We start from the raw sequence: 24,807 nt of genomic DNA on the forward strand, positions 1-24,807 counted from the left end.
CACCCATCCATGGTCGCGGAGGGGGCAGGAGCCTATCCCAGCTGTCATTGGGCGAGAGGCGGGGTCACATCATGGACTGAACACCAGCCAATCACAGGGCTGACACATAGAGACAGATGCTGTGCTCGAAATGTTATACTCTACTAACAGTACATACTGAATCGGCCAAAATGTAGTATGCAGTATGCAAACAAAAGCAGTATGCCAAAAGTACCTGGATGTCATACTGATTCAGAAAAAATCTCCAGCATGCATCAGACCAGTCTACCTCGCCTACTGTATCCCACAATGCAAAGCGCAGCAGCAGCATTCCAGCAGAAGGGGGCGCTCTAGCTAAAGAAGCGGTGGTTAATGTTCACTTCCGCCTGGCGTGGCATACTGCAAAATTAATTTAAAAGGTTCCTCCAAACTACGTACTACTGCAGTATGCAGTATGCAGTATATAGTACGTAGCATTTCAAACACAGCCAGAGTCACCAATGAACCTAACGAGCATGTTTTTGGACTGTGGGAGGAAGCAGGAGTACCTGAAGGGAACCCACGCATGCACAGGGAGAACAAACACACAGAAAGGCCCCCCTTCATCTGAACTGGGATTCGAACCTGGGTTTGAACTATGACCCCTCTAGCTGTGAGGCAGAAGTGCTAACCCGTGCAGCCCCATCTCATATCAAACGATCTTTAATTTGCTTGCTTGGTCCAATTAACATTTCATAACCTTAATCAAAGGTATATTGCAATATTTGACTGGATATTTATTTAAATGTATACAATGTTTTAAAACAAAGAACAGGGTTTAAAAGGTAAACAAGAAACCTGGTTCGAATCCCGGTTCAGACGTAGTGGGCCTTTCTGTTTGCATATTCTCCCCGTGCGTGCGTGGGTTCCCTCTGGGTACTCCGGCTTGCTCCCACAGTCCAAAGACATGCTCGTTGGGTTCATTGGTGACTCTAAATTGCCCATAGGCGTGAATGTGAGTGTGAAAGGTTGTCTGTCTCTATATGTCAGCCCTGTGATTGACTGGTGATCAATCCAGGTGTAACCCCGCCTCTCAGTCAGCCCCCCCGTGACCCTGAACAGGATAAGCAGTATAGATAATCGATAGATGGATGGACAGACCCCAGATACTCTGAATTCTGACTCTATTGTTCTCATAACCACACACCAACTGAAGAAAGAAATCTCTTAAAAAGGCACTTCATAAGTCTAAAGGGTTAAAAGTGTGAAGAATATAAAGAGTGTAGAGGACGGACACATTAGCTGTTCAGACAGTTCAGGAGGTGTAATTAAATGTGCATACGTGACTAAAGGAACAGGAACTCCCTCCAGAAATGAGGAAACCCACCACTTCCTCATCTCTCAGGATAACAGACTCTTGTTTTAGCATGCTCTGACCTCAATCGAACTCTCTGAGTTTATTTAAGGACGGCAGGGAATTATGCAACAGTTACCGAAGTGAACTGGATATTTATGGGGTCGTCAAAGGAGATCTTCTTCTGCAGATCGTGCAGCTGCTGAACGAACTGGCTGCTCCCCGCCTGCATCACGTCCTCAAAATGAAACATTCCTGGTTGTCGGCTGTCCAAAACAATCACGGATCGGAGCTCTGGGAGTCTGAGGGGAAAACCAGACAGAAATATGTTGGCCGTGCTCTGGAGCTAAGAAATTAGGTCGTATTACTCTGCAGCTTGGACTCTGAGTCTCTCTGTTAAATAATGTGTTACTGTTTAAGCTATGTGTCCTGTTAATCCTGAATGACGTGAACACTATATAATATTTTACATACTGAGGTCAGCAATGTGTGGAACCAGCTGTGGTAAGATATCTTTTAAGTAAGATTAATATGACTGAATTTTAAATATTTAAGTCATAGCTAAAGCAAGTGGCTCGTCAGGTCGATATTCACTGTGTTGGGAAATGCAAGTAAGTATGGGCCTTGGACTGAGTACGTTCTGTGAAGTGTTTACCTTAGGGGCAAGTGGAACAACTTAATCATTACCTAGAGCCACGTTGTAAAAATGTCTGTGGTGGAACGACTTTTTTAACGAGTAGAGTCATGAATCTTAACATCTACTATACTATACTTCAACTATAACATGACCAAGTTTGAACTCACACACATCTGATGCAACAGCCTGCTGACCTGACAGTGAACCTAGAACCGCCAACAATAAGAGCTAACGCAGCTAATTAGCTCTGTTGTATCAACTATAGCTAAAAACTGCTCCACATTAGAGGAAAGGTTTGCAGACATTATGAGACAGGTCTTTAAGGCACATATATGTCTTTTAAATCAACTGTGTGAAGTTATTGTCCTGATAGCAACCAAGCTAATGGGCTTGCTAAGTAAGAATTAGCAAGTTAGCTAAATCAGAGCGCCTTTTTCCCGCTCTTAAATAACTTTTATTGAATAAAAAAATATGTCCCTGTTGTGGAATCAACAAAGGTTACCTTATCTTAAAATGAAGTATCAAGTCAAAAATAAAAGGCCAGGAGAGGTAAACAGCAACGTAACACAGAGAGCTAGCACGCTAGCATGTTCCCAGCTTGCTAGCATGTTCCCAGCTTGCTAGCATGTTAAATAACAAATGGACTCCGTTTTTGTAGCAGTTTTCAGCATAACAGAAAAAACGCATTACAATTTAAACCTCTCTTACACTCACTCACACTCACATTTCTGATCCCTGAACACTTAGTGTCTGTTTGTGATGTTACATGCTCCTGTCTTCCTGTCAAATGAAAACTTTTCTTTTATAATTTGCTGCACGTTTCGACAAGGACTCTCTAGCAGAAGAGTTCTTGCATCTCATGGGGTCTACGTGGTTAAATAAAGGATAAATACATTTACACAGCAGTGGAGTTGGCCTGGGGTCTCAGTTCAGTTCCTAGCTCAAGGGTGGGAAAATCTGCTTAACCTAATGATAAACAGCCACACCAATATGCCTGTTAGCCTCAGGTAGCTACAGAGCAGAGCATCAACAAGCACTACAGGTAGTTCCTATTTCACCTCGCCTCTAGCATAACTGATCCAGCAAAAAGGCACAAAGCCCTCTGGTTCAACCTCGGGCTTTAAAATAAATATCAGAATTAGCTGTGTTGTTAGTGTGAGAATATGAACTCTCAAGATTTAAACCTCAAGATTCACAGAAACAGCTCAAGGACATGATTCTGGTGTCTTGTACAATTAAAAACATTAGTGCTTCTATAAAGTTAAGACCATAGACTGTATAAAAAGATGGCCGACATAACTGCTCCCTATAAATGAAGCCAAACCCTCTCTATCGCCCCCTACTGACTGGCTGCAGTATAGCTCATAAAGCCCGCCTCCTCCATGTTAACAGATGGGACATGAGTCAAACTATAAAGTCAAAATACATTTTTCTCAAACATGGTTTCTGTCATTATAGTTAGTTCTTATCATGCTGATTTATTTTTTCTGACAAGTTTACTTTTAATTAGTTATTTGATGCTATAAAAAGGGGGTGTGGCCTCATGATTGACAGCTCTGTTGGCAAATGGGGCTCCTGCAGCGTTCTGTTCCCGAGTAGCAGAGTAGAGGAGGAACGGCGAGAGGAGACGTAACTAACACTAACACTACAGTCATTGAACTTTCCATCAGCGTGAATATCTGCTTCAGACCAACACAAGAAGCTGCTGCAGACTGAGCCCACCTGAGGGCTCCAACACGGCAAGGACACAAGGTAAAGGTGTGTTTTGGGTAGAGGAAGGGGCGGGCATCTCTACTGCACTCACTCTGGGTACAGATGAGCGAGATGGCAGCGCCCGCTCCGGGGGGGTTTTGACTTTACTTTTGTACAACAAGAAGAAATGGAGACGCGTCGTCCATCTTTACAGTCATCAGTTAAGACTGCAGTACCTGGCACTCCTGATGTCTCCAGGGCTGGCCTTCTCGATCTCCGGACAAATCTTCCTCAGCATGTCGCAGTATCTCTGTGTCTTAAACTGAGCAGGGCAAACGACAGCCTTACAGCCGGACTGTGGGAAGAGAAGCAGAGGATTCGCCTTAATGTGTGGCACAGTGTCTGCGTGTAACAACAGTGGAAACTGGTGTAAATGTCACCCACCTTACTCAGTGCAAACTCCACCTCCTGCTGCTGGTACGCCGGGTTCAAAGCCACCTGTTGGTGAAAAATAAGTTGTCTGATTTAAAGAACAAAGTACATGAAAAAACCCCACCTAAATAGACTGTAATTATAAATGTGACTGTTTAACCAATATGCTCCTGATTGCTTGTTTATTTTACCCCTTGTGTAGCTATTTCCCATCATGATTAACTGTCATTGTGCACATTTGGTTATGTTCTATTTCAATTATTTTCCTTTTTTAAATTTTTTAAATTGTTTAATTGAGTTTTCTCAGGAAAACATATAAAAAAATACCCCAAATAAGCTAAAAAATATCAAAAATATACCCATTGTTCCATTATGTACCCTTACCCAATTTCCATTTACACACCCACTGTAAATACGACTGAGCTTTATGTTCAAATGTGTTCTTCAGGGTGGATTTTTATATGTATTAACATGTTAAAGGATATGGATGATGTACTACATTTTAATTGTCAAAAAATCCCATGAAAAGATCAAATCCAACAATGTGTGAGTTTGTCTTTGCGGCTCAGTCAAAGCACCTTACGTCTTTAAATGATTTCAAATATGTAGTTTCATTTTTTAAAAAAGGTAGAGTATTTTATTAAAACAATTGGTAGTTATAGATTTTGGCAAACAGGAAGAAATACAGCATTTGTTTAGGACTACTTTCAGTGGCGGATTAATCGACATTTGGCGCTCTAGAGAGTATTTAAGGCAGCAGGACGCTGCATGTGGGATCGAGCCAAAATAAACTACATTGTGTGTTCTTGGTAATGAAGGGACATGTTGACCAGTGAAATGTGGCTCACTGATATAACCAAACTTAACCTTGGACGGATTTGTAAAGCTGTTCTGCCTTAATTAAAAGCAGAGTCTCTTCTCGCACTCGATGCTGCAGCTTTGTCTCACCATTATAATGCCAGCTTTGGCTGTGGCGAACTGGAACAGGACCCACTCATACGTGTTGGGCCCCCAAATACCAAGACGGTCTCCTTTTGTCAGTCCGAGTGCCAGCAGCCCGGCAGCAGCTTGGTCCACCTGTAGAGACATTATAGATACAGAAAAGCAGGTTAAACAGGGAGGAGGGACTGTGGCTGAAGATTAAATTCTGTGTGAATTTTTTAATAGCGTGTTTTTTGCATGTTGTAGCATGTTTCTTTTGTTTGTGCTTCTACTGCCAAAGAGCTGCTAAACTGCCTTTCATTGTTTTTACAACAGTGACAATAAATCAGAATCAGTATTGAGGTTTATTACCAAGTAGGTTTTACACATACAAGGAATCTGTTTGGGTGATTTGGTGCAGAACAATTAACACAGAACTAGAATAAAAATAAGTAATACTTAAATAGAATAAGATATAAAAATAGGCAACAAGAACAACAGGTGTAATTAAAAACCGTACAGATGTGCAGGATATTGGTGAGTGTGAAAAGCTATGAAGACCTACTTACCTACCTCTGACCTACCTACCTACCCCACCCATCCTTTTGGGCTGAAAGTTTCCAACTTTAAAATCCAGAAAAAAAGAAAAAAAAAAAAACTATTGCAGTCATCATGTTAATCTGAGGGCACTGATACCAAAGTGTTACTTCAGATTTTGATTCTTTCTTTAAATTTTCTTTAAATCTAAAATTAATAATGATTCATTAGTTACGCTACAAAACATTTCTACGAATTCAGTATTTCTAAAAATGTATATTTTCAGAGGACTGGTCTTTAAATACGTTTAATCGTTTCACATTGGTGCAAAACTCGGCAAAGTCCAACACCTGCACATACTCTGCCCTCACAGAGCTCAGAGATGTTAATGCAGAAACAAAAAGCTTTTTATGAAACTATTTTTTGCTCCTTTCAAAGTTTCTGAGGACTAAAATAGCTGGTGTAATAAAATCAACAACAGTTTAAACCCTTTTTCTAAAAACAGTCATGGCATCCAGCGTCCTGCAGTGAGGGAAGACTGTGCAGGTGCCAGAGAAAACACAGGACCAGCCAGGATTAATCTAAGAAAAACAATGAATTCTGGGAAAAAACTCAGTAAAGCTTTAAAGCAGAGCTCAGGGGACCTCATTATGACTAATCAGTGAAAAGGTTTGACAGCTGCGATCTGGACTTTGTGTGCCGATAAGCTTCGGTGGACGTGTAATCAAGGTCATGTGAAACGTTTCTTCGAGGTGACTGGGTGAAAGTTTACAGCGTGAACGGCACTCAACATGCAGGAGACTCTTTCTTATCAGCAGACACCGTTACATGGTGATTACTGTCATCAGTGACCGCTCTTCTTGCTCTGGATAAAAAGGAAATGGTTTGCAGTTTAAAGGGTCTGTTTAAGCTCCTGTGACCTTTAATACGACAATGTCAACATTTGGATGGATTGATTAGTCAGCACTTAAACAGATACGTTGTTTTTTTTGCAATAAGATTGGGTAAACTTTGGATTATTGCCAATCGCTCAATAAGCAAGTTGTTGACAAGCCATGAAAAGATAGAAAGATCTAAATTACAGTATTTTTGGTATAAATGGTATAAAAAAAAAGTTGCACTCGCAGAGACATCGTGAAGGTAGCAGTTTGAAACAGTCCCCACAGAAGAAGAAAAAGAAGAAAAAAAACAAAGGCAGAATGACCCCTGGTTGCTGACGTAGTTCATTAATACCTGACGGACAGATGTGTCTCAGGAGGTGCTGGTGGTGCGACAGACATGAGTGCTTGACCCGAAGGCAGTTCTGGTGGGATCGAATCCGACTCTACTCATGTTTGCACTACTTTTCTCGTTGGTGGCTGTGATGCACTGCTCACTTATACAATCATTTTAGCCGCTATGCGCCTTGAAAACTGCTGTTAATGTGTGTGTGAAAGTGAGATGAATCTTGTGACAGAAGCAGGTGAAGTCTGGTCTAAACATAAACGTTTAATCAACATCTTCAAATAGTCGGTGAAAAAAAGTTTTGAACGGGAAAATGCTCATTTGGAAGATTCGGGAAAAAAACACGATTCTTGCAAAATAATACATACTGAGGCAAACTTGCTGGTTGCACTCCAGGAAGATCCATATATAGTTTGCAAAAATAGCTCATCTTGGCTCTTCTTTCTTTGTTTACTCGTTTTTACTCAGGTAGTGCAAAGGTTATATCACTAATTTTTAGAAAAGCATCAGAAAAAGAATAAAACCAAGTTCCTAAGATGCTTTTAGACCTTCCAAAGTCCATCCTCACCCACCTTTAAGTTGCTGGATGTCTTGTGCGGAAAGAACCCTGATCTCAATTGAGCATTAACATGTACTTTTTTCTTTAAATGTCATGTTGTAGTCTCTGACCTTCATCAGTTGGGGTTGGGACCTTGCACATTGACTGGACACATGCAGTAAACTTTGAGAAAAAGACTCACGTCCTGCTGAAACTGTGCAAAGGTCTTGCGGACTCCGTCTTGTACAAAGGTCATGGCCTCTCTGTCAGGTACGCGATCCACAGTCCTCTGCAGGGCCTCTGCTACTGTGTAATGGAGCAATGGAGAGGAAGACGTGCCGTGGACGTAGCTGGTGGTGAGGGTCGGGATGTTGGGCGGAGAGTCCACATGAATGCCACTGCAGGGAAACAGGAGTAAGAAGATGTTTTTAGGCACATGCAGCCTTTTATAGTTAACAAGTTGTGAATATGTGTGCACAAACAGGAGATTTAAATAGGACAGTACAATCATATTATATTACAATCACATGAAAAGCAGCTCCAACTGGAGTATACTATATTGCTCCTTTGAATTGTGGAGTACCTCAAGGCAACGTACTAGGTCCCCTTATGTTTTCTATCTACATGCTTTCACTTGGGACAAATAATACAAAATCATTACATTCACTGCTATGCAAATGACACTGGACTTTATGTGTCAGTCGAGTAAGAACCCACAATCATCCTTAAAAAGTAACTTATTACCGAGCTGAAAAGCAAAACAAGGCCTTTAAGATGTCACCCTTGGACTCTGAAAGCTTGTGACTGACCTTTCTTATTGTTATAGACTAAAGGACTTATTATTATTATTATTTATTAAGTAATTAGAAGATTATTTTATATTGACTTTTAGAAAATTGTTGTATAAACTTGTTCAATTTCAGTGACATTTTAGTCTCCTCTTGAAAGACATTATGCTGTTCATTGGACCGGCTTATCTAAAATGTAACATGACCTGATAGTTTGTTTGAACGGAGATGATAAAGAGTTCATTTAACCTTTCACACAGATAACACAACAATGACACAGAGACAGCAGATTCATGGGTCCCTGATGCGGGTTTAGATACAAGAAATATGGAATATGTAAAGAGAAAGTGTGTTGATATTTCAACTTTACAGCCAAACAATTACAAATGACAAAGAGCAATAAGCAATGCAAATTAAGAGAAAGATAGATAAAATAAATTTTGGGGCCCTGGGTAGTTTATTCCCTTTAATTTCCATTTAACGCTTTCTCTTAAATCCTACATCTAAAATATCAACAATTTCCTAAGAAAATATCTTGTTTTTTAAGGAAAGTAGATGTACAATCCAGCTTAATACTTTCTTGGGTAATATACAACCAACTATGACTCCCATGGTGCATTTCTGCAAGAATGCTCCAACCACTGAGCTCAAATTCTAGTCTCGTTTGCCACTAAAGGAGGGCGGAAACTAAAGATGCTGCTGCTAGGTGAACAGATGTTATGATCTGCAGCTTAATTCAGGCGCTGTGTTTTTAATACAACTGTAACAACAACGTGTTTTGAATTTGCTAAAGCCCTTATTCATGCCTCTGTGGTACTGCAGCATTTAAATATGTCAGTGAGGCTAAAATGACAAGTCAAACATGATTTTTAAACTGGTGGTTGGAACTTAAAGCTGTATGATTGACATTGTCCTGAGGAGCCCTGTGTTTCCATGTGAACCCTCAACGTTAGAGTACAGTCTGGAGAAAAAACACTTCCTCAACAAGCAGCCTCCTCCCAGCCAGTGACCTACTTTCCCTTTCTTAACTACATCACAAACATGCTATTTCCCTGGCTGTAGTTTAACTGCATGAATTCATTAACGCTGCCCACTCATTTCTCAAGGCAGAACGGCAAACAAAATAACCTCTGTTGTGGACCAAGTGGAATAAGTACTCAGAGCCGGTAGAAGCACCAATAGGCCTACCACAGTTGAAAAATACTCCGTTACAAGAACTGTATTCAAAATCCTATTCAAACAAAGTACAGAGGCAGCCTTATATATCAGCTGAAAGAACCGTGTCCTTTAACTGATATATTAGTATTAGATTATAAAATATTGCAGCAGCGCAACTTGGACCCATTTTTAACTACTTTCAATTCAGTTCAGTCCAGTGCATCCCAACCAGGGGTTCGGGTTCCTTCTGAGGGTCACTGGATGCATCTGAGAGTTGTTGACATTGTTTATGAAAGAGGAAAGAAAAAGAAAACCTTGCAATAAAAAATGGGATTCGAATAAATGCAGTATAAATACAATATTTACTAATAAATTGAGGCAGAAGTAGAAGTATAATACGTGAACCTTGAACAGGACTTTAAAGCTCCTATGAGGAACTTTCGGTCTGCGTTGCTTCTGGCGCCCCCTGTGGACAAAGTGGTACCTCTTATCTATTTACTGATAAAATGAATATATAATAAAATAAATGTGTAGGGGTGGACATGAGCCTCTGTAGAGGCTTGACTTGGAACCCGGAGGGTGACCAGTTCAAGTCCCGCTAAGGACCAAGTATGGAATTGGGGCTGGTAGCTCGAGAGGTGCTAGTTTCTTTCCTGGCCACTGCTGAAGTGTCCTTGAGCAAGGCACCGAATCCCCAACAGCTTTGGGCAGCCTCCTCACTCTAACATCTCTCCACAATGCATGTTTTCATAAAATCCTGTTTGTGCATATGTGTATTTCAGGCCTATGTTTGTGCAGCCTGTTTGTACTAACAGAGTGAAAACATTGAATTTTCCCTCGGGGATTGAAAATGTACACCTTCTTCTTCTACTTCTTCTAAGCAGAGTTTTTTAACAAAAGATCCTGCTTCATTTTAACATTCAAATGTATCGCTCACCGTGAACCGTTGCCTTGAAAAATATAGCAAAAAGGCAGCACAACTTCATCACCTACCCCCCGGCAGTGGTTACAGGTATTAAAAATAACTACAAAGATATAATCAGTCTTGTCGCTGATTGTCTTGTTTGTTTGCTTTTGTAGCTCATATAGGCATCAGTATACATTTCTGACCATTTCATAACAAGCTCCTCACAGGGGCTCTTAGTTTCTTTCCACAGCTGACAGCTGATGTTATTTTCCTGCCTACAGGGGGCCAGCCAGAAAGGGCCACCATAACTATTATAATTAAATGTACATAAATACAACTTTTAAACAAGGGGGAAACAATCTGAAGATCACATGCCAACAGTTTGTTGTAGGGTAACCACCAAAGTCTTGAAAAATGAAAACCACCTGACTCAGACTCAGATAAATATTATCATCAGTAAAAAATAAATGTCCCATTATCTTTGCCCTGCTTATAACTATCATAGCTTGCTAATGAAGACATGTATTTCTAATTAGCTTCTGTTTTTGTTTGTAATAATGTAGGTGCATTATTTTACTGTAGAACTGTAAAAAATTTTGACTTTCAAATCAGGGGCTCACCAGGGGAATTCTTCCCTAAGCCTACATCCTGCCTGTTGACCGCAAATCACCACATGAACATGTCTCCTCCTCTTGCTTCCGCTCATGACTTCAGTTTTAATTTTCACAAATTTACTACATAATTAAAATTCATAACTGAAGCAACCTGTTTGCACACACAAACCTTAATAAACAAGCTGATATTGCGCGATAATTCATAAGAGAACTAGCTTTGAAGTAAAATACAACTTTGAAGTCGTGACAAGCGACCTCTAGGCTATAGCCTAATTAATTTAAAAGTTACCGACAAACACAGAAAATTATTTTTTTTTCCAAAGGAATGCATTGTTTATGATAGCTTTTTCTTGAGCTTTTTTCTTTGAAAGTTATCTCAACTTCTTGCTTCACGCTTCACCAGCGTAATAAAAACGTATGTGTGCCGGTAACTCACCGGCTCGCCGCAGGTAATCCTTGCCGTTGAGTCCATGATCTCAGCAGAAGTTTCAGAGCTGCAGGTGCGACACGGTGGCTCCGCAGAGACCGGGAGCAGAACACAATCTTGGGGATCATTGTGTGCAGCTGCGGCTCTCCGCACTACAGTGGATTCACTGGAGAACTTCTACTGTGCGCTGCAGGAAAGAGACGCACCGATTGTGAACAGAAAATACCTCCTCTAGTTCAGGACAACGGTGTGTGTCTTGACTGTCGCACACAATTTTCTGCGGGCCCTCCAGCCCGGGCCTGCTGGTGGCGTTTTGCACTGCAAGGAAAACTCTATTTAATCCCAATATTATCCACTCCATTCAAACTTCCAATAAAACACGACACAAGACATCATAAATGTTTTTGAGAATTATTTTAATGCTCTATTGGTATGTATTTTGCATTTAACTGGTCTAAATATATAATATTGTGATATTTCTAACTACTTTGTATGCTGTTGGGTAGTTTAATGTAAAGCAAGGCATCATATTGTAAAAGATTATCTTCACCTAAAAATCCACTTCTAATGAGCTCAGAAAAACAGCGCTGTTATCAATTTTCTAGCTAATCCAAGAGGGATTAAATAGTTTTCTTTAGCCCAAGAAGGAGGATCATCTTCTGCGGACATAAAGGAACACTTGATCTCTCAGTTTATCATTGCAAACATTCAAAAATCATCACATCACTGGATATCAAGGGGATGATAAACTAAAGTAGGCTGTTTGATAAATGTAGTGGAGTAAAGAAGTGCAATACTGACCTCTGGGATGTAGTGGAGGAGAAGTGAAATGGAGATATTCAAGGCAAAGTCATCTGGAAAATGTGCTCTGCATGTACACCATTCTGCACATTTAAATCTTAAACATCGAAGTGAAGGAACAAGAAGAATGTATAAAAGGCTCGGACATGTTTGATTGGAGGGAGGACTTTATTACAGATGTCCCTGTTTAGTGTGTTTCTGCTGAAGCCTGGTTATGTTTGTCTGGGACGAACACAACACAGGAAATACAAAAAGTTTTCTGAAGTGTCTCTGAAATCAAAGGACATATCACCAAATCAAGTGGTGGAGGCACACATGAAGTATTTCAATCATCCATTATCTAAACCGCTTATCCTGTTCAGGGTCGCGGGGGCCTGGAGGTGATCCCAGCTGTAATTGGGCGAGAGGCAGGGTCACACCTGGGCAGGCTCAATCACAGAGCTGACACACAGAGACAGACAAACTTTCACGCTCACATTCACACCTACGTCACTAATGAACCTAACGAGCATGTCTTTGGACTGTGGGAGGAAGCTGGAGTACCCGGAGTGAACCCATGCATGCACGGGGAGAACATGCAGACTCCACACAGAAAAGGCTGACTACGTCTGAACCGGTATTTGAACCAGGAACGTTCTAGTTGTGCAGTACAGTATTACAATCATAGAACAAAAAAAAGTGAATTAAAGAAGTGTCCTTCATAAAACATATTCTTCATAAAACATATGTTTTCTCACAAATGAGGGAAAGAACAACAAGCACATATTTTCTTTATGTCCTCATCTGTCTGTGTTTCTCCTTTCTTTGGATTTAACCAATTTATTACTGGTTACCATGGTTACCATGATCATTCTTTGTCTGGATGACAAAAAATAAAGTGAAACCAAGAACACTTAAGCCGTAAGCGTACATGCATCCATACATTGTATTTACTCCGTTTACCTGTGCAAGTTATTTCTGGTTGTTTTCTGGACTTATTCATTTCGTTATCTCGAGATAACAAAGCCGGTTTTCTCATGAAAACAGGCTAATTTTCCGTTGTTTAAGAAAACAAAACAACAGACTGGTCAGTGTGATATTACAGACAAGGACATGCCAAGCTGCCATCGCCCATTTCAGTTAAACACAAGATACTTGTAACCTAATGATAAGGCTTCGCGCTCAGTGAAGAAACCCCTCCCCTTGTACTTAAAATGTATCTACCACATGGCCCTTAGCCAAGCAGCATTGCCAACTTACAGACCCAGGCTCCATTCATACAAGCTCCAGGTAAGACTACAATAATGTTTCAAACACTAAAGATATAAGTGATATAAACTGTAAATCCTTAGACACAATATTGCTCATTCAATACTCATACCGTAAGCAGTGATTCCTCCTTGTTCACATTCTGCATGTATTTTGTCCGGACTACTCCTCACAAGATGAGTACTAAGACATTTCACCCACATGCTCATTTGAAAAGTCCACGTGTAGACATCTACTGAGCCTGAGAGAACAGCTCCTCTTTCATACGATGGTAGCGTCCTCTCTTGGCCATCAGCTCCTGGTGCCTGCCCTCCTCCACCACTTCGCCCTTCTCCATGAAGATGATGTGATCGGCTGTCTCCACGGTCTTCAGCTGGTGAGCCACAACCAGGACCGTCCGCCCGCAGGACAGGACCTCCTGCAGCACCTGAGACACAGAAACCAACAATGAAATACAAACTTACAGCGACTTACAGCGATGTGTATCTGGATCACCTGAAATAAAGGAGGTTAAACCCTAAAACAAGAACTGATGAGGCCTGATCTCTGTACTCGTGTTCCTGGAGTTTAAACCTTTTCAAACGTACCTTTAATTTATCGGATTTCCTTCAAAACTGATGCATCTGATGTTTATTTTCTCAATTAACAGTTTAGTCAATAGGTCGAAGGTCACGTCTTTAAATATTTTGTTTTATATGACCAACAGTTAAACAAAAAAATATTCAACTTACAATACAAATAGCTGAGACGAGCAGGGAGTCTTACCATATTTGAGAGGCTAAAAAAGTCTATTTTTGAGTGCTTTTCGGCTAGAAAAACTACTGAAACAACTTTTTATTCATCTAAATATTTGAAGGTATTTATTTAATCAATCAACATATCTATTGTCTTGTTTTGACGTTTAAAAAACCCTCTTTAAGGATGTTTGAACCAAATTTGATGACAGCTGTGCTTATTTATTCTGTTCCGTTTCCTGATCTGATTAAATCACACCTTCAGAGTTCCTAAGGTGCAGATTAGAGATTGTAAATGTCTGCAGAACACTGTCTGTTTTGTATTTAAAAACTGTTGTTTAACAGAGTACAGTCCTGATAAACCAACAGATCTGTGAATCTAAGGGTGCCTGACAGCTTTGGTCCGGACTTTCAGACTTTATTCCAAAAGTCTGGTTCGTTTGGACGGGTGAGAACACGCATTCAAACTCTGATGAGGACCATGGACTGCCAGAAAAGACCGGACTCGGTCCGTTTCCAAGTGTACCACGTCCCGGTTCGATTCAGGTGAGAACATAATCAGACTTAAAGCTCCTAAGTGTAATTTTTGGTTTGTGTTGATTTTGGCGCCCCCTGTGGACAAAGCCATATGTTTTATCTCTTTCTGATTTTGTCCTGTACATGCTTAAGTGGTGGTTTTTAACAAAAAAAACTTTCTTTAACAGTCACATGCATCGCTCACTTTACATTTGTGCCCTGGAAAATGTAAACAAAGGCAGCATGCAGTTGATCCCTTCGTCTGACACCTACCCGTCTGACACCTACCCCCCCGCCAGCAGTTTCAGGCATTAAAAATAACTATATAGAAATAACCGATCTTGTCACTGACGGTCTGGTTTGCAGTAATCAGAATTAATTTCGGTCTGTTTCATAACCAGCAGAAAAACTCCTCACAGGAGCTTTAAAGTAGGACCTACAGGAAGCAAACTACAACACTGTGCATTGTGGGTTGTTAACGGATGCTGACACATGCAGAGACAGCCTAGCAGGCAGGCAGCTAGATGAGTAGAGGACAGACGTTGGGCAGTGACGAGGAAGTGAAATATGGGCCGACCAAGCAATTTCACAGAACACGGAGGTGTTCTAACCATTCAGTGAAAAACTAAAGGAGAGAGGAACGGATCGATGTGTGGAACAATGTTGGTTAAAAGTTTAAAAAACTCCAACAACGAAACATGAAAGTCTGTGATTCCCTCTCGTCTTGTTCTCTCTCTTTGTTTACTTCAGGGAGTTTTCACATGTGAAGTTCCAAAACTTTTGGACCGCTGGTAAAAGCTGCTGTTTGAACACAAACCAAACTCTGAGTGCAACATTGTAACAATCTGTGATTCAGATCAAACAAAAAGTACTTCAGGTGTGAATGCGTCCTATATTTTAACATGTGACCTGCTCATTTGTTCCGTGTAAATTGTTTTCATTTTTTCAGCGATTTTCGGGTCCTTTGATGTGTTTGTGGTTTTTTCCTTTCACACAGTCACCACCAGATGTTCAGGTCTAGGTGTGTCTGGCTCTCACTGATATGTTACAACAGTCTGCACAGTTTGAACACTTTCCTGAGAAAAACATTCAAACTAGGTGAAAGGTCTTTTCAGTCTACATCTACCATCTACCACCCATCTCATGATCATCTCAAGCATGCCGCGCAAGGCGCCGCAGGCTGGACAGATGTTATCTTCATTATCTTTAGTTGGACGACATCCAAAAAGGATTTTTTTTTTACAGAGCAAAGCCGAGGACAACCCACCCTCAGGGCGTCAGCTCCACCTGCTTAAGTTGAGATCAGGTCGTTCTGTGGGACAAGTCAGATTAGGAGAACACTTGCTAGAACTATGCTCCCAAACACTCGATAACACTGGGGTCTTGCAGGGTCACTGTTTACAAGACTACAATAATATACCTGTTGAGAGATTTCCCATCATGCTCCTGGTGGAAATCTACAAGATGAAAAATAAACGATAGAGAAGAAACAGAAGCAGATTTCCGTGCAGTGTGCATTGGTCTGTTTTATACGTGGTGATTGAGGCTGTGATGTTAGCACGTTTAGCATTTAGAGCTAGCAGGCTGCTAGGGAGGCCTTCCCTTTCTCTGTATTACTTTTACGAGGTCAGCGATCAGGTCACTCCTGGATTAGCCAGCCAACGATAATATCAAACATTTTAGATTTTATAGTAACATCAAGACGAGATTAAAACCGACCTCAGACAGATTGAGTCTTATGGCCACCTTACACCAAAAGGTCTAGATGATGTGAGAGTCTCAACTCCTGCTCATGATTGGATTCTGAAGATGCAACAGTGAAACTACTTTAAACGTTTTTTGATGTTAGGCCGGAATAAGTCAGATCGGCCTCTTTATGCCAGACATTCTGCCATGCCACAATAGGAAACACATGAGTATAAATAATAAAATGAGCCATGGCTGAATCCCAGGAAGCTTTAGTTTCAGGTGGTTGGGAGTTGGAGTGGGAGTTTCCTCACTTTCAAGGCTTCCTTCCTCCTTCAATCAACATAATGCGATACCCGTTTCTTCAAGGGAAGATATCATCACTGAGCGTGTGTGACAGAAGGAATGAGTGGTGTTGTTTACGTACAGCATGCTGCACGTCAACATCCAGTTTGCTGGTGGCCTCATCCAGTATGATGACCTGCGGGTCTCGAACCAGAGCTCTGACGATGGCGATGCTCTGCTTCTGTCCACCTGAAAGCTTGCCGCCACATTCCCCTACATCTGTAAAACAAGGGTATAAAGATCGTTCACATACTTAACATCCTCATCACCTGCTATAAACAAGGTCTCTCCTCGTCATCTGTTAAAAGCTAAAAGCTAATATTTAACCACGTTCTAATCCTTTGTCTGTTACAGTGGCACAGAGCAGCTTGTTCTGGTTTAAGGTCAGACACTTTACTGCACTTGATAACCATCTATAACTATGGTTCGTTAACGTTCTTCTGTACCTGTGTCATATGCGTCCTCCAGTTCAGAGATGAAGTCGTGTGCGTTCGCCTTCTTCGCAGCTTCTTCCACCCTCTCCATGCTGCAGTCCTGCAGGCCGTATTCGATGTTGTATCTCAGAGAACCGGAGAACAGCACAGGATTCTGGGATACCAAGGCCATCTAAACAAATGTAGTGAAAGCACACACACTCATATTAGTGCAGCATTGGTCGACAGGACTGGATTTGTGTAGTGCATAAGCTGCTTTTTTAACGTTTGAATGATAAGAAGGAGGAAAGAAAACTATCCAACAGCAGACACAGCAGGATATGATCTGCACTCACAGAACTGCTCCTCACATGCATCTTTACTGGCGCTATGGCAGAAGGTTTTGAAACAGTTCCTCCAGCGCCATCATGAGGTCAAAATTCATTCTAATACTTTTGACTGAGCTATAACTGCAAAACTAATGACATGAATTAATAGTTTGCAAAGTAAAAGTCTTATACTGCTATAAACTGTAATCGCAGGTTTGTTGTTGGACCTCACTAAGAGAGTGTCCTTGCATTACAGATGTGTTTACATTAGTTTGTCAGGACTGCTGCTGCGTTACCACGGCAATGCCGCGGCAGTAAAGAGGGGGATGCACTTGCTAACTGTAGACACTAGGTGGCAGCATAGTGCCTGAATCCTGATGACAGGATTTTACTATGCCCCCTTTGAACACAATGCAGTCAGTAATGGCAGAGTGGCGCTGACCGTATTTCCACTGGTTGATTCGACGGGAAGTGGAGCTGGGTGAGACGGATAAACATATCAACCTGGTCTCACAAAATTACGAGAAATGACCACGACTTCGGCTGCACAGCGGTGCAGTGGTTAGCGCTTTTGCCTCAAACCTAGAAGGTCACTGGTTCAAACCCCGGTTCAGACTTAGGGGGCCTTTCTGTGTGGAGTCTCCCGAGCATGCGTTGGTTCCCTCTGGGTACTTCCTCCCAAAGACATGCTCCTTATGTTCATTGGTGACTCTAAATTGCTTGTAGGTGTGTGAGTGCGAAAGGTTGTCTGTCTCTATGTGTCAGCCCTGTGATTGACTGGTGATCAGTCCAGGTGTGACCCCGCCTCTCGCCCAATGACAACTGGGATCGGCTCCAGCCCCCCGCGACCGTGAACAGGATAAGCGGTATAGATAATGGATGGATGGACCACGACTTCTTTAACACCAAATCCTGTGCATGTAACATGACGCTGTAAGAGTGTTTTTTTCGTGTTGCTCACACGGATTCCCTGGTTTAACAACGTCACACAGTTGGCGGCACTTATTTGTTTTTTTCTAGTTCACAAAACCTTATTTTGCCGTTATTTTTATCTTCATTTCACTGGATCTATCTTAATGTATTAAGTTTATTAAGTATATCTTCATACTGAGGCTACCGGCAGCTACCAAATGGCATTGTGGGTGTTTTATGTGGAATGTAGATTTAATCCTGATGAGCAGGCACCTTGATTGAGGCCTCTGTCATCTGTAAATAAATATATATGCAAAGGTTCGAGGACGGGAGACGAGCCGGGGCATCGAGGACTGTAACCTCTGTATATGGGACGCTCGATTTAACCGCTGAGGTAAACCATGTATTGTTGTTTTTCGCCAAGTAGAACAGACGGACGGAAACAAGTTTTCCTAAGTAACGTAGTGCAAGAACAAGCGTTCCAGGAGCATAGTGGGAAAGAAAGAGGCTTCATTCTTCTTATTATAAGTCAGTTCAAGGTATAAGTGATTTTGAAGCTTTTATTTAAGTATAATGTTGCTTTAGTTCACTTCTTATGACGATTTCATTCAATACTCTTAAATAAACTTTTGTCTTTTATTGTCAAACACTTTTTGACACACAATCTGGTACATAAATCTACTCAATACCTTCTCTAATTTCCCTTTTGCTGCCTCCCTCCACTCTGCTCACTCACTCACCTTCTGATGGAGGTATTTGTGTTGATAGTGGTGCAGCGGTTTTCCATCCAGCAGGATTTCTCCCTCCTGAGGTTCATACAGCCTCTTCAGGAGACTGACACAGGAAGTCTTTCCGCTGCCGGACGGACCCACCAGCGCCGTCATCTTCCCTGGTTTAAGCTCCAGAGAAACGGACTGTACAGAACATGTTCATGATGAATAAACGGCTGGTCTGCCTCTGGAGTGATGTTCAATGAGAGAACACAGTGTGAGAAACATTTACCTTCAGAGCTTGTTTCTCTTGAGCAGCTGACGGGTATGAGAAGGAGACGTTTTTGAAAACAACTCTTCCCTCCAGTTTCTCAGGAGCCAACTCTCCCGCCTTCTTACACTGAGGTGTTCTGTCCAGGTAGCTGAACACTTTAGCGATGACTCCAACTGTGGACGCCGTATCTCCAAAAGAATACATAATCTCCTGTGTGGAAAAACAATAATCAGCATCTCGATGCGTGATACATTTATATTAACAAATACATACCTGTAACTGAGCTCACCCTTAAATTGCACGACATGGGCTTCTGGTACAAGAGAAAGGACACGAGGCCACCGATGCTGAGGCGACCGGACGAGATGAGACTGCGGGCCTCAATCAGCATGACAATTTTAATCCCCAGACTCACCAGCTACAGGAAAGAGGACACAGAGAGCGATAACACACGATGGTGATGAACTTAAAGATCATTCCAAACAACTAAAATCACACATGCTCCTAAAAAATACACAATATGAATGGAGTACCACTCCTGACAAGAAAGGAGGAAAATACATCAAATGTTAATAAAAGATGAATTTTGGGTGCCCGAGCCTTCAGCTGCTCGGCACCCAGACTATGGAACTCCCTCCCCCCACACATAAGACAGTCAGACTCCATCACAACATTCAAATCCAAACTCAAAACCCACCTGTTCAAACTGTGACACTGTGCACTACACTTGTTTTAGGGTGATGTCTGGTTTTAATAATGTTTGATGTTTTATTGTATGCTTTTATTCCCTGTAAGGTGACCTTGGGTGACTTGAAAGGCGCCATCAAATAAAATGTATTATTATTATTAGTAGTAGTATAGTGTAGTATTTTATTATACTATATTAGTATTAGGCCGAGCTTACATGAAGTAACTAGCTGGATTTCTGTTAGCGTTATAAAAAGAAGTGGATGACAGTGACAGCGACATGCTCACAGTGTTAGCTGTAACACTGATTAATAAACGTCGAATACAGAGAGTTTGGAAAGAGAGGATCTGGAGCCGTCTTTGGCTGCTGCAGCGCCAGAGACAGGGTGCCTACGCCAACTTATGCTGTTTCCTGATTGGCTGAAGTGAAATAGCGACATTCTGTTCTAAAACTGCATTTGGAGATTCGACAAGTCAAATCTTCTGTAACTCCACGCAACGGCTTCAGACGCTCTGCAACTAACCAGCTCACACCGCTGCAATTTTCTCTGCAACATTCTGAAACCGGTTTGTCTCGTTGCAAATCTTTGATCTGAACGAGTTGATTTTAAGATTTTAGATCTGAGTCCACGACCTCAATCTCAGAGCGCTTCTCACCGGCCCTTACCGTTGCTAGGTTACGAAAGTTGTCTTGCAGCACTTCTGCTTCCCTCGGTAGTGACCGTTAAGTCTGTTTCAAATTGCTCGGTATGCTGAATATTTGCTTGTATTCAAGGAAAGAAAACAAAAGCAATGAAAGGAATCGTGTCCTAGCATCAGCAGCAGCTCTACACCTGGAAACTGTACTCCCGAAAAAACACAAGGATTAGCGTCTTATCCACTTCTTGACAGCGACGAGTGCGCTGAGAACACTGAACTGCATTGGTTTGTACGGAAAATAGGCGCTGCCAGCACAAAAAACGCCGTTAGTGGACACAGGCCCTAAATGTATTTTAGTTTTGCGCTGTAGTATGTAGGAAAATAGAAATATCAGATCGGGACTCCGAGTCAGCAGACACTAATTAGAAATCTTAATAAGGACGTCCCTAATTCAAGCTTCCAACTTAATCATCATATTTTCTTTTAACCTTTAAGTCCAACATGTGACTAAGAAAGTTGAAATTTTGACTTAATTTATCATATTTTTGACATTAAAAAGTCTAAACTTCAACCTATACAATCTGTGGATGTGCACTGCGTCACCTTACCCTCCGCAGTAGGCTGAAGACTGAGCTGTAGATTCCATAACGAGTCTTCACAGCAGACAGGTGTTCCACAGCCTCGTTGTACCTCCTCAGTTCTTCTTTCTCTGCCTTGAAGCCGCGGACCGTTTGGATTTTACTGACCGTCTGGAACGCCAGGTCTCTGTTCTGAGCCTGGCAGTCCTGGATCTGATCCTTCAGCTCCTGTTAGACACAGACAGTAACAAGAGCGCGTCTCATTCAGTACGACAGCAGACTGATGGTGCACACAGGATGTCACAGGTTCAAGACCAGAGCTGTTAAACCTTCCCTTCTTATCTTGAGTGATCCAAAAATCTTATATTAAGTTCATTTGTACATTTTAAAGACTGAATGTTTTCTCATTGCTCATTGACATTCATTGTGACACTACGAATACTTAAACGTGACTGAACCACTGTTTGCTATTCAGTCCTGAACCATCTCATCACACCTACCTGGGACCAGGTGGTGTAATTTTTCTGCATGATGGCCAGCAGTGGCATCTCGACGCAGGTGAGCACAGTGAGCTCCCAGGACAGCTGTATCATCACGCTGAGCATGAGGACGGTTTTGACGGTGCTGCGAACCAGCGCGTTGGCATTCAGCGCCACAGTGCGGCCCATCCTGTCCACGTCAGAGTGCAGGCGGGAGGAGAGACGTCCTGAAAAGACCACAAGAGCATGAACAGGCAGCTACGTCTCTGCAGAGTTTGTTTCTGTTCATGAACAACTGTTTGACGAATCCTCCCACTTTCAGTACGGCTGCGATCACACATGGTGAATAAGTTGGAACTGAAGACAATATGGAGGAGCTACAAGCCTTTTACAGTCCCTTCAGGATGTCGCAGCATTTTCTGGGATTGTTGCGGCCAAAAATGCTTCATTTTGCGGTTGCTTTTTAAAAAAAGTTGCAATGCAAGTTGCAGTGTTTTTTTTCTGTGCAACACATCGCACATCCACAACAAACGCTCCAATACAGCCATCTATGGGCCGAGCGAGCTGTTTGACCTCTGACATCACTTCCAGTCAATTTCTGTGTCACAGCTGCCGTTCCACTTAATTAAATACTTTCATAAACCAAGTGAAGATCAATTGAACCATGTAAAGCTGATTACTTTCTGACAGATTTTCTCCATCTTGACTAAACTGAACTCTTAAAACAGTTAATCAGACAATTATTATCCATCTTCAGAGAACTGATCAAACATGATCTGTTGGAAAGTCTGAGTTATAGCAGCAGGTTGATGTAGAAGTGACGTTAATGTCCTGCAATCCCGTACGGATGACATTTTCTTGGATAAATAAAATACATAATAAACAGATTTCTTGGCCTTTCTAATCGCTGTATACCTGGAAAATGTATCAGTCATGTCCTGTGTTTACTCTGCGTTTCTCACCGGGGTTGTTCTCATCAAAGAAGTTCACCTCCTGCTGCAGGAGGCTGTGAAACAGCAGGTGTTGCAGCCTCTTGTTCAGTCTGGACAGGGTGCACTTAAACATGCCTCCTCTGAAGCCGGAGAACAGAGCGCTGTCAGGATGAAGACGATAGAAATTGTTATTTTTCAAATCACTGAATCAAACTTCATTCTTCTAACCAGACAGGTGATAAGTTATTACCATAATCATTTTCTGTAAGTTTTATTTATTTACCTTCCAAGAGATAAAAGTGCCAGCTGTCCAACCACATAACCGAAGCTTGTTTGCAACACTTCACCTCTGAGCATGTCAATTACTTTCCCCTGATACAAAGGAATATATGTGTCACCTGTAGGGAGAGAATGACACAGATTAGGCAAACAGGAACATTTAGATTGTCTTTTAAATTAAATGTCCTGAAGCTGAAGTAGATTCACACTTACAGCAAACTGCTAAGATGAGGGAGCTGAAAGCTGCAATCAGATACAGGGTGTCTGGTTTGAAGTATTTAAGCACCCTCAAAAGCAGCTGTCTGGCGTTCAGGTTATCCTTTTTGACCTTCCTGTTACCACTGAGGCCTTTCTCCCAAACCACACAGGCCAGCGATGCAGACATGGGGCCCAGGAGCAGCATGCCGAGGTCAGAAGATGATCCCATGTAAAGCTCCGGGTTAGGAGCCATGAGGATCTGTACACTTTCAAACACAGGAGAAAGCAGGCAGAGGAGAGCGACAAACCTGCGGAGCGTGGCCTGCGGCTTTCCATCAGTCAGTATGTTGGTTAAAACATGGAGGAAGGCCAACTTCACCGCCCCAAAGGCCCACACACCGGCCAGTCCACCACAGCTGGGGCACTCCAGCACCATCAGTCCGACCCACAGCGCCAAACACAACACGGCGTCGAACAGAAGAATGATTAATCCACATGCTGCCACTTCCTTCATTTTCAGACCGGAAGAGGCTGAATGTGATCCTAGAACGACATACATTTGTTATCTGTTATCAATCTCATGAGGATTACTACAGCGTAAAAAAAGACAACAGCCATTAAAAGACAGCAAATAATCTCAGTTTGATATTATGAGGCTTCGTCTGTGAAGGAGAAAAGACAGGTGTACTCAGTGGAACAGACATGAAAACACTGACGATGCGCTAACCTTTAAATATTTGTTAAATATGTGATGTTTTTTTTTCTGTCTTTCTTTCTTTTCTAAAATCTGACAAAAAAGTCTGCTGATAATAAAACCGGTGGAGGAAATTAATTCCCTTTCTTAGAGAGTGTACTTAAGTACAATATTTACCATTAAAACACGGTTAAACAGACAAATAAAGCAGCGTATAGTAGAGATCCTGAGGTAAAGCACAAGAGGCTTGATATTGTACAGTACTTTTGTAACTGTTTGTACTTACTTATATTCCCCTATTAGAAGAGGAAAAACGTGTAAAACATACTCAAGTGAAAGTAGGCGGTTTCTAGATTATTTACTGTTTCTGTTGTTAGATTCCTCTTTATTTTATTTATTTGTTTGTTATACATTTTCCGGCTGGGAATTTCATGATTACTTAAGCTCTGTATGATTGTGTACGTATTCCACCAGTGTAGTACTCAAGGACAAATATCACAAGATGGTACACACATATGCATTACTTTTCTGACTGTTATGTTAGTCGTCTGATGTAGAAATATTAAACCTGTTAGCTTTGTAACGTTAGCTTACGTTTTCCACAGCAAGCATAGAAAACAACACTATTATACCTGCAACGTTGTAACCTTGTAAAAACCCTCACATGCCTATAGAATAACTCAGCAGCAAGGTAGCTTATGGTTTCCGTACCAAGCTAACTAGTGTAAGCTAATAACGAATAAGTCAGTAATAACATTTTCGATCTAACATCCAGCTCGAGTAACCTGTGACACATTAAAATGACAGTGAAGTTCAGGTTATTATGTCTTATTTAGATGACTTACCGGGTGTTGCCCCTCACAGTCCACGGTTAGCTAGCAAGCTACAGTGTTTACTTTTAGTTTCACTTTCAGTCGGGTGGCTCGTGGGTTGTCCTGGGTCCCGTGAACGGAAAATAAGGAGATAAGAGTGAACGTAACAAACATTACCTTAATTTAATTTAATAGTTTGTTTATTTGTTTTCGTGATAAGTAGGAAAGTTTGGAACTTTGTGCTCCAGCTTTGCCCTTAAATAAGTTAACAGCAGCCTGTCATTACAAGTTAAAACCACTAGATGGTGGCCTTTAACATCCGTGTTTAAATAATGGTTAACGGCAATAACACCG

General features: G+C 41.6%; 2 protein-coding genes across 2 annotated transcripts in view; both read right to left on the reverse strand.

Annotated features, from left to right (window-relative positions):
• acsf2 (acyl-CoA synthetase family member 2) overlaps positions 1–11,439 on the reverse strand; it is a 27,447-nt gene extending 16,008 nt beyond the window's left edge. The window contains exons 1-6 of the mRNA XM_069664416.1: positions 11,197–11,439; positions 7,496–7,691; positions 5,022–5,150; positions 4,086–4,139; positions 3,878–3,996; positions 1,452–1,614 (exon numbers count right to left, since the gene is read on the reverse strand). Coding sequence (XP_069520517.1) covers positions 1,452–1,614; positions 3,878–3,996; positions 4,086–4,139; positions 5,022–5,150; positions 7,496–7,691; positions 11,197–11,315 — 780 coding nt within the window. The 5' untranslated portion in view covers positions 11,316–11,439. The remainder of the gene's footprint in view (positions 1–1,451; positions 1,615–3,877; positions 3,997–4,085; positions 4,140–5,021; positions 5,151–7,495; positions 7,692–11,196) is intronic.
• A 711-nt stretch (positions 11,440–12,150) lies between these two features.
• On the reverse strand, positions 12,151–24,657 carry tap2t (transporter associated with antigen processing, subunit type t, teleost specific). Its single transcript, XM_069665004.1, has 12 exons — positions 24,487–24,657; positions 22,963–23,490; positions 22,754–22,868; positions 22,501–22,631; positions 21,560–21,765; positions 21,090–21,287; positions 19,445–19,573; positions 19,174–19,365; positions 18,912–19,085; positions 16,964–17,123; positions 16,600–16,736; positions 12,151–13,663 (listed from the first exon to the last, which is right to left on the reverse strand). Exons 2-12 carry the CDS (start codon positions 23,459–23,461, stop codon positions 13,469–13,471), a joined length of 2,136 nt encoding a protein of 711 aa, XP_069521105.1. The 5' UTR covers positions 23,462–23,490; positions 24,487–24,657; the 3' UTR covers positions 12,151–13,468.
• Positions 24,658–24,807: the final 150 nt, after the last annotated feature.

This window comes from Semicossyphus pulcher, unplaced genomic scaffold, assembly GCF_022749685.1.
Source record: "Semicossyphus pulcher isolate SPU_LCO1_2020_fin unplaced genomic scaffold, fSemPul1.0.p SCAF_16, whole genome shotgun sequence".
Lineage (NCBI taxonomy): Eukaryota > Metazoa > Chordata > Actinopteri > Labriformes > Labridae > Semicossyphus > Semicossyphus pulcher.